We start from the raw sequence: 17,165 nt of genomic DNA, 5'->3' as shown, positions 1-17,165 counted from the left end.
TTGATACAAACACCGCAAAAAGGCTCATTATAGGAAAAAAAAAAGAACCATTAATATAGAAGACTAGATGACAAAACATTTCTGATTCTAACACTGCATTCAAAATAAGTGTTCAAATGAAAATCAGAAATGATAAGTAATTCATGTCAAGCTTTTATAGGCTTCAATAATAAATTATAAGGAAAATTAGGAAATATTTACAGTGGGGTATTTCATGGAAAATATTATATTATCAATACAATAAAGCAAGGGCTCACAAACCATGAAGGTATTTATCCATGGATGTATATAAGGCCTGAAAGAAAAAAAACAATATAGACCTTATAATAAATGTAAATATCTTCTCGGAAGAAAGCTGTTACAAACAATATAGACCTAGCCAAAAACAAGAGACAAGAATCTCTTATCAACAAAGAAAAAGGTGAGGAGGAAATTAGCTAAATGCTGATCACCAAAGATGTTCTCACTTGGCGAAGATTAAAAGCAAAGTGCAAACAAGAAAGTTGCAGCCATGAGGTATCAAACAACCAACACTTCAACTAGAAAAGTAAAAAGTTAATCCTCAATGAAAATTTCTACTGTAATTCCTATTTATACTGATATTATAAACATGGAACAAAACAGAAACACGAAGAAAGTAATAGAATACATGTTGATTAGTGCTGCGATCGATCAATTTCAGATGCAAATTAAACAAATATCAAGATCTAACAAGTTTCAGTCTATTCCAATAACTTATAGGTAATCTAAAAAGTATAAAAACCAATGAATTGATAAGCAATTGCAACAAAGGGCGTTTAAATAAATTGATAAACAATAAATCAGTTGCATCAAATTAGTAGACAGAAATATAGACAAATATTTAAAAACGATTAAAGAGTCAATGTCGGATATCAATTTAGATTCCAGATGGGCTGACAAATATGTTTCTACAACGAATAAAATAAAGTGTATCGGAAGTAGAAAATAATTTATCAAATTCTGAATGAATATCTATATTTTACAAGTTTCAGTCTATCCCAATAACCTTATAACCATTATAGGTAATCCGAAATTCATAAAAAAACAATGGATTGATAAACAACAAACCAGTTGCATCAATTTAGTAGCCAAAAGATTAAAGAGTCAACGTCGGACATCAACTTAGATTCTAGATGAGCTGCTAAATATGTTTTGACAACAAATAAAATAAAGGCTATTGTAAGTAGAAAAAGATTTATCAAATCCTGAATGGATATCTATATTTACAGAAAAGATCATACTGAAAACTAAGATTTATCCCTTAAAAATCTCACATGGACATCACAAATTGAAACAAAAAAATGCAGGAACAAAAACTAACAGAACTAGACAACTTAGTTCTTCTACTTATACAGTGGATTAATATGATTAATAAATTTATGGATTTTAATTTTCTATTATACTAATCTTTTGTGCAAAAGACTTGAAAATGGTGTTAACCAAATGAAAACTACCAGCACAAAAGATTAAAGCATCACAGAAAATGCTAGAACAGACTACAATTATGGATGTTACTCTCAATCAACAATAAATAGGAACTTACTAATTTCAATGTAAAATGGATGTTACTTTGACATAGAAAACTCTTACATCGAACCATCGTAACAATCCCTTAGAGAATGACCTTGTAAGGAGAGTGCCTTGTAACCATGTGGCCATTACTAGTCGGTCCATTTCCGTTTGAGGATTCATAAACCCTCTCCATAAGTATAGAGAAATCAGTACTCCTTGGTGAAACCCTCCCACCTTGACTGAGTAGATTACTTGCTAAAGTCCATACAAAAAATCATTCCGGCATTACAAAAAAAACCCTGCAGGAATGAGGACGAGGTGGAACCAAAGTAATTTCATGCAATTGACAATGACAAACCCAGAAACAACATAAATCCATAAAAGAGAGGTGTGGAGGTTGAATTTTCCATTGAGAACTGCTCAACTCAAAGCCAGAAAATAAAATTTTGAATGTAAAAAACAGACATGAAACCTCTCAAGAATGAAATAGAGCAGAAAACGTTGAAACCTTGAAGTTACAAAGAACCAACATATGAATTTCTGTATATTTTTTCTGCAGCAATTGAACTGAGAAACAAACAGCAATTCAAGCAGTGGCAGAGGTAATATAAGGGTAACTCTCACCAAACTAAAGTAGAAGCAAGAAGAGATAAGAAGATGGGTAAATAAGGAGAAAAATCCAAAAGTTCCAGTGTTTAAAGCCTAAAAAAATACTGACATAAACAGCAAAATGAAAAGACAACCTTAAATTTCAATCCCAAAATTAAACAAAATCCAGAATCCAAATCAGTGTAACACCAGAGGAATCAACTAAGCAATACAAAAAAGGAATAATCTTTTGGCCCTTTGTTTATCAGTGTGGATTAGAGTTCAATGAAGATTAATTAAAGGGTAAACGAAATTTATCTTCCCAAACTCTTAAAAAAAGGAATTGATTACAGTAGAGAAAATAACAAAAGCAAGAATACCAATTCCCCATAGATTCAAACAAGCAGATTTTCTGAGGCACAGCACGTCACGTTACAGCAGAGAAAATGGGTAAACTGAACAGAATCCCGAAAATTCGAATCTTAAATGGTTTGAAAACTCGAAACAATGAATGATGATCCGAACCCAGAAAAAAAGACCCAACTTTATCTTAAACTTCAAAAGCTTAAAATCATTACATTTCTTCATAAAACTAATCAGAACCTGAACTCAACCCGAGACATAAAAACTCGACTGAAGACAAACTCACCTCAAATATCTAACGTCCTCTCAATCTTCTTTGTGGCGCACGAACGCTAACCGAAAATAATCGAATTTGGTGTCTTGATGATTCTCGATTCCCTTCTCCTTAAATAAAACAAAACCACAACTTTTGATTTTCGGAAGAGACTAATCTTCCAGTAGCAAAATACCGAAGAAAAAACTACCCAAATTAATAAACATGAGATCGACAGTGAAAGAGATGGGTTTGGGGTTTGGTAGTGAAGCAGATGAGTTTGGGTAAACGACGAGATTGAAAAATGGGTGAAGGGAAAAAACGAAAAAGAGTTAAAGGACGCGGGATTTAAAAATTATAAACTATAGCGGCGTTTGTATAAAAACGACACTAAAGTACAGGTCTATAGCGGCGTTTGTATACAAATGCTGCTAAAGTACGAGTCTTTAGCGACGTTTGGATAAAAACACCACTAAAGTACTACTTTGTTGTGGCGCTTTATGAAAAAATTCACTATGGATGAACCTATTGTGGCTTTTGTATAAAAACGCCGCTAAAGTTACCATTTTGGCGTTTGGTATGTAAACGCCGCTATATGTTTAAAATTAGTGGTGTTTACTCCCAAAACGCCGCTAAAAATGCCAAACAATTTTGTTGTAGTGAATGGTTCAGGTCCGAAGCAGTTAAATACCAGGTTAATTCATGTTAAGATTGACAGTGAGATCTCATTCAGATCATGTCACATCTTTAACAGACAAAATTCTGATTGAATCTTACTAGATACGAATTGATTTCAAGTCAGATCATTTATGGGTTAATTATTTTTCGCCTTTCAATGTTTTATGAACGTGAGAATTTCGAATTGTAATTATATATAATTTAGAATAAATTACAAAAAATATAAATAATTATGGGTCAATTTTGATAAAATTATAATTTGAAGTACTAAATTGAACAAACATGAAATTAGAAACAAAAATTAAATAAATTAAACAACACACATGGATAAGAGATCAAATCGAAATAATTATACAATGTGAAGTTTAAATTAATATAAAAATATACTAAATTGCATACATTTAAAAAGTTGATGAACAAAAGTTTATAGAATTTAAAATAAAATTTATTATGTGATTCATAGGGTTTGAAGTAAATTACAAAAATATAAATAAGTAAGGGTCAATTTCAGATACAAATATAATTTTAATGACTAAATTGAATAAATATAAAATTACAAATTTAAATAAATTAAACAACAAAATATGATCAAATCAAAATAATTGTAAAATGTGAGGAAAAAATTGTAAAATGGACTGAATTGCATTCATTTCTAAAATTAAGGGAAAATGAAACAATTATAATATATATATATATATATATAATATATAATATGTATGATGAATGTTATGATAATATGATGCATGTATATAAAATGTACATTATACTTATGCATATATTATAAGTATATATATATATATATATATATATAAAGTATAAGTATAATATATTTATTAAATATAAGTATATAGTATAAGTATACAATATATATATATATAAAGTATATAAAGTATAAAATATATTTAAGTATAAGTATATGAATATAAAGTATTAAATATATAAAAATAAATTAATAAATTGAAGTATTAAAGTATATAAATTCAAATTTCCTATTTATACTTAAGCTAAAATTCAAATTCAAATTTAAACTTGAATTTTAATTATAAACTTATATATATATATATATATATATATATATATATATATATATATATATATAATTATATAAAGTATCAAAAGATAGTATAAGTATATAAATAAAAATATAAGGCATAATGCAAACAAATTCCCCTAGCGTTTGACACTATATGCATTTGTGCCCAAATCGTTTTTTTGGAGCAGTTCTACCCACAACGTTTGATAATGAGGCATAAGTCCCCCCGTTGAATGGAAACCGTCAGTCAACTGACGGTAAACGGGTCCATCTGACGTGGCATGCACATGTGGTCACCGATAATGACGTGGCATTTCCATGTCATTATTTTATGCTGATGTGGAATTTACACGTTAGATTTTTATAATAAAATGTAAATTAAAAATGTGAATCAGTAGGAGAGTGACACGTGTCACTCTCCTATTGGTGCGTATTTGATAGAGGGGATGAAAAGCTTCAAATGCGATGAATGAGATTCGAACCTGGGGTAAGGGCGTGAAATGAGATGGCCCTTGCCATCAGGCCAGGCATGTTAATCGATAGTTATGTGTAACAATATGGTAATAAACCAAAAATAAATGTCCAGGTTTAAAAAAAACTTGATACACGCATTTAGCATACATATACGCTTCAAACAATATTTCCCCCCAAACCCAAGTATCCCCAAATACAAATAAAACCAAAACCCTAATCGTATATCCCCTTTCAATTTTGACTCCATCAAATCTCCTCTACAAGAACGAATTCCGAATCTTTCCCCATTCATTCTCTCCATCTTAAATGCAATAGAAGGTGAATTTAGTTTGTAAAGAATAACATCGATTATTTGGGTTTGTTTAGGCATAATGGGTTTAGGGTTAAATGTTTTGGTTTATGTCATTGTGTCGAAGCATTTGTAAAATATTTGGGTTTTCTAACTTGTGGGATGTTAATAACTTGTGGGTTTTGCACAAAAGGGTATATATTTGGGGTTTGAGGCTTTATTACTTGGGTTTCCTGTAATTAATCAAATGTGGAAAGCTCATTTTGGATGCACATATCATCGGTGGGGGACTTTGTAGGGTATATGAGTGGTAGGGATTGTATGTTTGGGTTTTTTATTGGGAAAGTGGTCCTCCATGTTCATCATCAATTATCTTTTTTTACACTGTTTGGGTCCCTCCATGTGCATGCTAACATTAATGTTTTTTTATTATAAATACAGATGGCCGAGGAAAATGAGTATTACATGAATTTGCATGTTGGTGGCAAATTTGTCTGCGATCCATACGTGCGATATGTAGGTGTGAGTCAATTAGGATGAAAGAGGATCCAGATACAATTTCGTATTTTGAAGTTCGTAAAATTATTCAAAATACATTACATTTTAATGGTATCCAAATTATATACTTCCATGAACCATTTAGTGGTCGTTTACAAGATAATCTTATGGTGGTTTGGGATGATACAAGTACAATTGCCATGTTGAATTACTGGGTAAAATATGGTTTTATAGATATATATGTTGAGCATGAAGTAGACACTCATTTTTTTGTTGATGATAATTTACGAATAACTGCCGCTGAGGGTGTTGGTGAGGGTGTTGTTGATTGTGCTACTGAGAGGGTTGCTAAAAATGTAATTGCTGCTGGTCTTGATGAGGGTGCTGGTGATTACGCTGCTGAGAGGGTTACTAAAAATGTAGTTGATGCTGTTGGTCTTGGTGATATTGGAGATGTTACAGAACATGATGGTTTAGATTGTGATAGGGGTGGTGTTGATGATACTGATACATGGGATAGTGGTGTTTAGGATGTTGTTGCTGAAGGAGAAGGTGGTATTGATCCTACTGGTGGTAGTAGTGGCAAGGGTGTGGAAGAATTTGAGGATACAAATGAAGATGATGAAGAGAGTGATAGTGAGGAACAAAGTGCATATAGTATAAATGTGCCACATTTATCTAACGATGAGGGTGATGATGAACTAAAATATGCCAGAGAGAATAATAAAGGCAAAAAACATGTTGATGAGGAGAATGATAGTGGTTTCATAGGAAATGACATTGATTTCCATGATGAGGTAGTTACAGAAGATGTAGGCGGGAATGATACTGATTACTATGATAATGATGACCATGGGAGTTTGATTATGTCAGATGATGATGAACATGAAGAATGTGCTAGGAGAAGAGGAAGATATCATATTTACAACCCAAATACATAGAGTCCTCATTTATGTTTGGGGAAGATATTTTTAGATGGCAAACAATTCAAAGTTGTCATCCATAAATACTCAAGATGCAGAAGAAGAGAGTTGAGAATTGTACTGTAACACCCCCAACCCGTATCCGACTCGAATACTAATCCGATGGGTCACATTGACTTTTCAAAGCTTGTGCTTTTATAAAACCATCATAAATTTAAAACTTTCATTAATACAAAACTACATTACAAGTTCAAAACATTACACTTCGATCAGAGCGTACATAATATATGACTATATTTACATGGCAACACATATAAAATATAAACCAACATATTATGTAAGGTGCTTCTGATCTGATCTTCAAATGAGGATATGCTGATCTGTTGCTCCTAAGACCGGTCTTCTTGCTTTTCTGAACCTATGTGTAAATCACTTACACGTTAAGTCATAAACTTAGTTAGGCATAAATATATAATAATGCATTCCATATGGATATGAATATAAGACATGTTATTCATCTAAAATCATCACTATCATTCACAATTTCATTTCATTCATATGATTCACTATGAACAATATTAGTATGATACCCTATAATGCAATACACACATTTTCCATATTATTTATAGGCCCGTATATATACTGAGAACTTAAGGTATTCGAGTACATAGAGGTTGTGCACATATGCTGTCACCACAGCTCGTATAATTCCCACTGAGTGGCATATGAAATTGTCTCGAAGGACCTGTGAGTATGTCCTGAAGGACCTATGAGTTGTCCCGAAGGACCTATGAAACCCTCGACTCTTGGAATGTCAACTATACCTATAGCTCTCACATTACATCACATGGGCATTAATATTATATTTCATATAACTATGTACTTGTATCATTTCCCTTGTAATCACATATATCATTTGTTCTATCACATTTCCCATGTACATATAACCATTAATCTCATATCATGTAACATAAGTATTTGAGTACATTCACATGGATCATGTATCGAATCATATGTCAACATATATATAATTTATGTATATTTAATAAAGACTATAATGTATGCATGTTCATAACTACCATACTATGAAATTAATCTAGGAAATAGACTTATCACAAGTCTTAATTCCTTTGAACTACATCTCTAATATGCACTCACCTATATTCCTTTGCTTTTCCCCCGATCGATCTTACTAGGCAATTGTTCCGGAACTTGTTTAAGCTCTGTATCTACATAAATAAAATTTTCAAAATGATTATCAGATGCCTAAACCTTGTAACTTGCTTCTAATAACTTAAACAAATTTAAGGAATCACTATTCTATTTTTCCTTTAGGGGGTATCGATACCCTCAATACATTATGTGATTCTTTCGTTTGAGAGAGTATCGATACCTGTTGAATGGGTACCGATACCCCTAGCCCAGAAATGCCATTTTAAGCACGAAAATCATTCTCTTTTCAGCTCAACTCTTCATATTTCACCTCCTTTAACATCCCTAACTTGCGTACATATACTTACACTCATTCCTACTCAATAATCACTTCCTTAAACTCAAAATCCTATCATTTATATGATATTCAAGAATTACACTTAATTTCCAACATGTTCTAATTTTCATTCTAACACTTCATATTCCTTAATTCCATTAATGACAAGTCAAATTTAAGCTTGTAATATACTTAATACTTTCCTATCAAGATTTCAATTTTCTATTTCCTTTCTTTAATCCTTCATATTCTCCTCATCTTGTTGTTTTAGAACAAATTAAGTTTTCCTTAAGCTTAATTATCACCTAATAATCAAAACATAACTTGAATTTCAACTAATAATCAATTAATAATGAAACTTACCTTTACTTTGGGGTCTTCACGTTTGAAGAGAAGAGAAGAAGAATATATCTCTGGAAGCTTAGATTTTTAGCTTCCTTGCCTTTCACGTGGGTTAATATAACCATAGCCCAAATTAAATTATTTTATTCCAAAAAAATCATTTTGTCCTTCAATTTCTTCTTCTTTACACTTCAATCCTACACAATATTTCTCATATAACTCATTAAACTATTTAATTATTCTACTTTAATCACCAAATTCTGAAACTTTATAATTTAATCACTAACCCAATATTGAGAATGTTACAAATCTCCCCCTTAAGAAAATTCGTCCTTAAATTTTCAATGGGCAAAGAGATGTGGGTACTGATTTCTCATATCCTCTTCATGTTCCTACGTTGCTTCCTCAACCTTGTGATTCCTCCACAAGACTTTAACCAATGGAATAGTCTTGTTCCTCAATTGTCTAACCTCATAAGCTAAAATTTGAACCGGTTCTTCCACATAAGTCAAATCCGATTGCACCTCAATCTTTTCTGATGTTACGATATGGGAGGGATTTGATATATACTTCCAAAGCATTGAGACATGGAAAATATTATGAATCTTTTCCATTTCCGGTGGCAAGGCCAATTGGTATGCCACTGGTTCTACTCTTTTTATAATTTCATATGGTCCAATAAACCGATGACTTAACTTTCCTTTTCGACCAAACCTTAACACCTTCTTCCATGGAGACACCTTTAAAAATACTTTATCTCTAACTTGGAATTCAATTTCCTTTTTCTTTAAATCTGCATACGATTTCTTTATATCATTTGCTACTTTTAAATTATTCTGGATCACATGAACTTTTTCTTCCACTTCCTGAATCAACTCGGGACCCAGGACTTCTTTATATTTGAGCTCATACCAGTTCAAAGGTGTACGCCACTTCCTTCCATATAAAGCCTCATAGGGAGCCATTTTGATACTTGACTGATAGCTATTGTTGTAAGCAAATTCAGCAAGTGGGAAATATTTTTCCTAAGATCCTTTAAATTCAATCACACAAGCTCTCAACATGTCCCCTAGGATTTGAATAGTTCGTTCATATTGTCCATCGATCTGAGGATGAAACGCTGTGCTAAAATTCAATCGAGTTCCCAATGCTCCATGTAATGATTTCCAAAATCTCGAAGTAAATCGAGGATCTCGATCAGAAATAATGGAAACAGACACACCATGCAACCTTATAATCTCTATAATATACGACTCAACATACTTATCCATGTAGAAATCTGCTCGTATCGGAATAAAATGGGCTAACTTAGTTAATCATCTACAATCACCCAAATTGAAACTCTTTTGTTCGGAGTCATAGGTAACCCCGTCACAAAGTCCATCGTTACATTCTCCCATTTCCACTGAGGAATCAACATAGGTTGCTATAATCCTGACATAACTTGATGTTCAGCTTTGACTTGTTCACAAGTCAAACACTTGGATACGAATTCCGTAATATCTTTCTTCATTCCAAGCCACTAATAGCGACTCTTAAAATCCATATACATTTTATTTCCTCCTGGGTGCATTGTCAATGGACTACAATGAGCTTCTGTTAACAACTCATTTATCAAATCCTTATCATCTGGAATTACTAGTCTCCCTTGATAGTATAAACCCCCATCAGCCTTAACCTCATAATCTGTAAGCTCTTCATTCTTGACTTGCTGCAACCTCTTTGAATATTTTTCATCTTCAGCTTGCAATTATTTAATTCTACTTATCCATGATGGTTGAAGGGTTAATTCCGCACATAAAACATCATTATCATTCAATGAAAACCTAGCATCCGAGGCTCGTAAGGCTGCAAACGTCTTTTGGCTTAAAGCATCCGCTACCACATTTGCTTTTCCAGGATGGAAATCTATCACAACATCATAATCTTTCAAAAATCTATCCACCTCCTTTGCCTTAAATTCAACTCCTTCTGGGTCATCAGGTATTTCAGACTCTTATAATCTATATATAAATAACATCGTTCACCATACAAGTAGTGGCGCCAGATCTTCAGGGCGAATATCACTACAGCCATCTCCAGATCATGTGTAGGATAATTCTTCTCGTGCGATTTTAATTGCCTCAACTTATACGCTACCACTTTACCTTCTTGCATTAGTACACATCCCAAGCCATTATGGGACGTGCCACTATAGACCACGTAGTTTTTACCAGACTCTGGTTGAACTAATACTGGAGCTTCTGTCAAAATATTTTTCAGCATATCAAAACTTTCTTGACATTCAGGGGTCCACAGAAGCGTTACACCTTTTCTCATCAACTTGGTCATTGGTAGAGTGATCATCGAAAAGTTCTTAACGAACCTTCGATAATAACCGACAAGTCCTAGAAACTGCGAACTTCAAATACATTCTTGGGAACCTCCCATTCAAGAATAGCTTTTACTTTCTAAGGTTCCACTCGAATTCCTTCACAGAAATCACATGTCCGAGAAATATAACTTCATTTAACCAGAACTCACATTTGGATAGCTTGACATATAACTTCTTGTCTCGAAGAGTTTGCAAGACTATCTTCAAATGTGCACTATGTTCTTCATTTGTCTTTGAATATACTAATATGTCATCGATAAACACCACTACAAATTGATCCAAATAAGGTTGAAAAATTTGATTCATCAAGTCCATAAAAGCAGCGAGTGCATTTGTAACTCCAAAGAGCATCACAATGAACTCATAGTGGCCATACCTCATTCTAAATGCGATTTTTGGAATATTTTTCTCTTGAACTTTCAATTGATGATATCCCGATCGCAAGTCAATCTTAGAGAAGACCGAAGCTCCCTTCAACTGATCAAATAAATCGTCAATTCTAGGGAGAGGATATTTATTCTTAATGGTTACTTTATTGAGTTGTCTATAGTCTATACAGAGACGCATTGATCCATCATTCTTTTTTACGAACAATACTGGAGCTCCCCATGGTGAGACACTCGGTCTTATTAATCCCTTATCTAATAATTCTTGCAACTGAATATTTAACTCTTGCAACTCCTTTGGAGCCATTCTGTATGGTGTCATGGCAATAGGCGCAGTTCCCGACATTATTTCGATATGGAATTCAACCTCTCTATTAGGAGGTAAACCCAGTAATTCTGCAGGAAATACATCAGGAAATTCTTGAACTATGGGAATTTCCTCAATCCCCTTTTCTTTAGTTCTCACATCCAGCACATTCGCAATAAACCCCTGACATCCCTGCAGAAATAGCTTCTTTGCTGACATCACAAAAATAACATTTGCCAATGGATTTCATCATTCACTGAATACTACCACTTCTAATCCATCTGAGTTGACTAACGTTACCCTCTTTAATCTACAATCAACATTTACATAATAACGATATAATCAATCCATTCCCAAGATTACTTTAAATTTTGTCAAAAGGTAATTCCATCAGATTAATAGGGAATTCAATTCCCTGAATATGTATGGGACACCCTCGACACCTTCTATTAACTCGAGCATTGTGCCCTAACAGATTCGTATTTATAACTTCATTACTGGTGTCTTCTTATGGAATGTTCAATTCTTTCACCATCTTACTATTGATATATAAATAAGTAGATTCTGGATCAGTCAATGCCATGACACATATATTCGATAGTAAGAAGGTACCTATTATAATTTCTGAATCATCCCGGTCTTCATTAGTTTTGAGGTTATATACCCGAGCAGTGGATTGAACCTCCTGTTGAGTAGCAAATTCTATCGGATTTCTTCCTCTTCCTCTACCTCTACCTCGTCCCCTCTGAGACATTGAAGCAGATCTTTCCGGTTGGATTGGCTCTTCGGTTTTCACAAGACAATCCCTCATAAAATGCCTTGTTTCCCCACATCGGAAACAAGCTCCTATTTTAACTCTGCATATGCCACTATGATTTCTCCCAAAATCTGACACTGTGTAACTTGAATCTGATATGCTCGCCCTTCACCAGACCCTAAAGATTGAGTCTGTCTTACTCTCATCTGATTTGATTCTCTAGCAGATGATGCCACCGATTCTGATCTTGCTTGAGATCGAAAGCCTGAATCTCTACCTCTCTTGGGCGGTACAGAACTCGATGAAGCTCCAACTCTTTTGGATGGTTGGGATCTTTGCTCCCCAAACTACTCATTCTGAGCTCTCTCAAGAGCTTTAGCACGATTCACTACTTCTTGGAATGAAGACAAATTCAACACAATCAACATCTCTTTCAACCTCGGGCGCAAGCCTTCCACAAACAATTCGCATGCATCATTCTCTGTAGGCATTAGTTCCGCTACAAAGCGACTTAGTTTGTTGAACTCACACTCATATTCATACACCGTGCGGTTCATTTGCTTTAAGTTCAGAAATTCTTGCTTTATTTGTTTGATAAATTTGTCCCCTATATATTTATGCCGAAATTCTTCTAGAAATAGAGACCATGCCACAGGATCACTTGTCATCCTCAATGTGACATTTGTCCACCATATTATCGCTTGCCCACGAAGCAAAGAGCTACTCCGTCAAGCTTCTCCACATCAGAACAGTGGAGTTCTTCTAGCATAATCTTCACATCATTAAGCCAAAGATCCACAACAACAAGACCTTCTTCGACTTCACCCTAAAACTCTGGAGCTCTTAAACCCTTTAACTCTTTTACAACATTCATTCTCGGAGTTGAAGTAGCAGGAGGTTGGAAACGTGCCAATACCACGTCCAACGTCCTAAATAATACATCTTGATCAGCTACATGCACTCCAGAAGGTGTTTGTTCTTCACCTTGCCTGGCCAGGGCAGGTGAATTACTGCTCTCAGCTAATCTCTCATCTCCCACTTCACTTCAGGAGCTATCTTGTTCGGACATCTAATAAAACATAATCAAATATCTATATTAGCTAAACAACATACTCATTACTCTTATCAGATTAGAAGTTCTTATTACTATGTTGGCATATACACTTTTTATGACACTTTGAACTTTGATTTATGCAGAGAATTGACTAAACCTGGCTCTGATACCATTAAATGTAACACCCCAACCCGTTTCCGACCCAAATACAAATTCGATGGGTCACATTGACTTTTCAAAGCTTGTGCATTTATAAAACCATCATAAATTTAAAACTTTCATTAACACAAAACTATAATTACATTACAAGTTCAAAACATTACACTTCGATCACAATATACATACTATATAACTCTATTTACATGCCAAAACATATAAAACATAAACCAACATACTATGTAAGGTGCTTATGATATGATCTTCAAATGAGGATATGTTGCTCTGTTGCTCCTAAGACCAGTCTTCTTGCTTTTCTGAACCTACGTGTAAATCACTTACACGCTAAGTCATAGACTTAGTGAGGCATAAATATATAATAATGCATTTCCTATGGATATGAATATGAGACATGTTATTTATATAAAATCATCACTATCATTCACAATTTCATTTTATTTATATGATTCACTATGAACAATATTAGTATGATACCCTATAATGCAATACACACATTTTTCCATATTATTTATAGGCCCATATATATACTGAGAACTTAACGTATTCGAGTACATAGAGGTTGTGCACATATGTTGTCACCACAGCTCGTATAATTCCCACTGAGTGGCATATGAAATTGTCTTGAAGGACCTGTGGGTATGTTTCGAAGGACCTATGAGTTGTCCCAAAGGACCTATGAAACCCTCGACTCTTGGAATGTTAACTATACATATAGCTCTCACATTACATCACATGGGCATTAATATTATATTTCATATAACTATGTACTTGTATCATTTTCCTTATAATCACATATATCATTTGTTCTATCACATTTCCCATATACATATAACCATTAATCTCATATCATGTAACATAAGTATTTGAGTACATTCACATGGATCATGTATCGAATCATATGTCAACATATATATAATTTATGCATGTTTAATAAAGACTACAATGTATGCATGTTCATAACTACCATGCTATGAAATTAATCTAGGAAATAGACTTATCACAAGTCTTAATTCCTTTGAACTACATCTCTAATATGCACTCACCTATATTCCTTTGCTTTTCCCCCGATCGATCTTACTAGGCAATTTTTCCGAAACTTGTTTAAACTCTGTATCTACATAGATAAAATTTTCAAAATGATTATCAGATGCCTAAACCTTGTAATTTGCTTCTAATAACTTAAACAAATTTAAGGAATCACTATTATATTTTTCCTTTAGGGGGTATCGGTACCCTCATGGCATTATGTGATTTTTCGTTCAATGGGGGGTATCAGTACCCAGCTGGGGGGTATCAATACCCTCAATATATTCTGTGATTCTTTCGTTTGAGAGGGTATCGATACCTGTTGAATGAGTATCGTTACCCCTAGCCTATAAATGTCATTTTAAGCACGAAAATCACTCTTTTCAGATCAACTCTTAATATTTCACCTCCTTTAACATCCCTAAATTGCATACATATACTTACACTCATTCCTACTCAATAATCACTTCCTTAAACTCAAAATCCTATCCTTTATATGACATTCAAGAATCACACTTAATTTTCAACATGTTCTAATTCCCATTCTAACACTTTCTATTCCTTAATTCCATTAATGACAAGTCAAATTTAAGCTTTGAATCTACTTAATACTTTTCTTTCAAGATTTCACTTTTCCATTTTCTTTCTTTAATCCTTCCTATTCTCCTCATCTTGTTGTTTTAGAACAAATTAAGCTTTACTTAAGCTTAATTATCACCTAATAATCAAAACACAACTTGAATTTCAACTAATAATCAATTAATAATGAAACTTACCTTTACTTTGGGGTCTTCACGTTTGAAGAAAAAAGAAGAAAAAGATATCTCTGGAAGCTTAGATTTTTAGCTTTCTTGCCTTCCACGTGAGTTAATATAACCATAACCCAAATTAAATTATTTCCTTCCAAAAAGATCATTCTGTCCTTCAATTTCTTATTCTTTACACTTCAATCCTACACAATATTTCTCATATAACTCATTAAACTATTCAATTATTCTACTTTAATCACCAAATTCTAAAACTTTATAATTTAATCACTAACCCGATATTAAGGATGTTACATGTACATTCTGAAACTAACATGATTAGTTACAAATGTAATGCATCTAAGAGTTGTCCATGGAGAAACAATATGAGTAGAAATAAGAAGGTAGGGAGTCTACAGGTGAAGACTTTCATAGATGAACACAACTGTCATGTTAGTTTTAATAACGGGATGGTGACTGCAAAGGTAATTGCAGAACATTTTGAAAATACAATTAGAGACCACCCAAAAATGAAGCTTAAAGAGATACAAAGAAGGGTGTAATATGAAATACATGTAAATGTTAATCTAAGTAAATGTCGATGGTCAAAGAAAATAGTGACATCAATGTTGGGTGGAAACATGAAATAAGAATTTGCAAACTTGAGGGATTATACAGATGAGTTACGGGCAAAGAATTCAGGGAGTACAATAAAGATGACAACAAATAGGGTGTCAGATAATTCTCCACCTCACTTCAAATGATTTTATGTATGCTTTGATGCTATGAAGAGAGGTTGGAAAGAAGGGTGTAGGCCTATAATCGGTGTAGATGGCTGCTTCCTTAAGGGCCCATTCAAAGGCATACTTTTATCTGTTGTTGGGAGAGATGTCAATGATCAGATGTACCCTATCGCTTGGGCTGTTGTCGAGGGTGAAAGCACAGATTCTTGGTCTTGGTTTCTAAATATAGTGGTAGCATACTTGGGATTGGATTATGGATTTGGCTACACCATCATCAGTGACCAACACAAGGTAAATCAATATATTAAATTTACTTGATGCTAGTTGTTATTGTACTGTTAACAGTCTGACTTGTTGTTGTTATATAACTTGTTGTTCTATGATAATTGAATATAATCTCAAACTAAGTTAAATTTTGCTTGATAGGGTATTGAGATTGTTGTAAATGATGTTCTACCACGAGTAGAACATTGGAATTGTGCTCGACACGTGTTTGCCAATTGGACTGGAAGGAAGAGAGCAAAATCATATCAGTTTGCCTTTTGGAAAATTGTGAAGTCCATGACTGAGAGAGAATGGGAGAAGAACAAATATGTATTATCAAATATTGATAGCGTACTTGCTGCTGAATTGTTTAGCAAAAAAGAGAAAATGTGGACCAAGGTCTTTCAAATGATGCATTCCAAGTCAGATATAGTGGACAATAATTTGTGTGAGGCTTTTAATTCGAGTATTGTAGATGCAAGGTACAAGAGCATCATTACAATGCTTGAAGAGATTCGAATCAATATAATGACAATAATAATTGAAAAACAAAGATTCCTCACTACATGGAAGTACAATTTTGGGCCACTAATCAAGAAAAAAATTTGACATCATGAAGAAAAACATCATTCAGTGGAGAATGATTTGGAATGGAGATAGTAGAGAATGATTCGAGTGGGTTGTGCTGCTTTTTATTAGGGTATATGTTTTGGGTTGTGCTTCTTTTTATGTATGGCAAATATCTGCCTAACTTCATATGATATACCCTGCAACAGTAATATATGTTTTTTTTGTATGGCAAATATATGCCTAACTCAAGAATCAATAACATTTCTTTTTGACTATTTTCTGTTTATTCGGTTTAAGC

General features: G+C 33.5%; 1 protein-coding gene across 1 annotated transcript; it reads left to right on the top strand.

Annotated features, from left to right (window-relative positions):
* The first annotated feature begins 15,760 nt into the window (after positions 1–15,760).
* On the top strand, positions 15,761–16,906 carry LOC120162440. The gene is made up of 3 exons (XM_039172592.1): positions 15,761–15,775; positions 16,082–16,324; positions 16,460–16,906. Exons 1-3 carry the CDS (start codon positions 15,761–15,763, stop codon positions 16,904–16,906), a joined length of 705 nt encoding a protein of 234 aa, XP_039028523.1.
* Positions 16,907–17,165: the final 259 nt, after the last annotated feature.

This window comes from Hibiscus syriacus, unplaced genomic scaffold, assembly GCF_006381635.1.
Source record: "Hibiscus syriacus cultivar Baekdansim isolate YM2019G1 unplaced genomic scaffold, ASM638163v2 tig00111402_pilon, whole genome shotgun sequence".
Taxonomy (NCBI): domain Eukaryota; kingdom Viridiplantae; phylum Streptophyta; class Magnoliopsida; order Malvales; family Malvaceae; genus Hibiscus; species Hibiscus syriacus.
The sequence above is the reverse complement of the archived record's forward strand: the minus strand, read 5'-3'. Positions and strand labels throughout refer to the sequence as shown.

Bases quoted from the DNA above. Each gene is read 5' to 3' on its own strand.
- LOC120162440 (XM_039172592.1), top strand. The intron at 16,325-16,459 runs GTAAATCAATAT...TTTGCTTGATAG, and splicing joins TCATCAGTGACCAACACAAG to GGTATTGAGATTGTTGTAAA.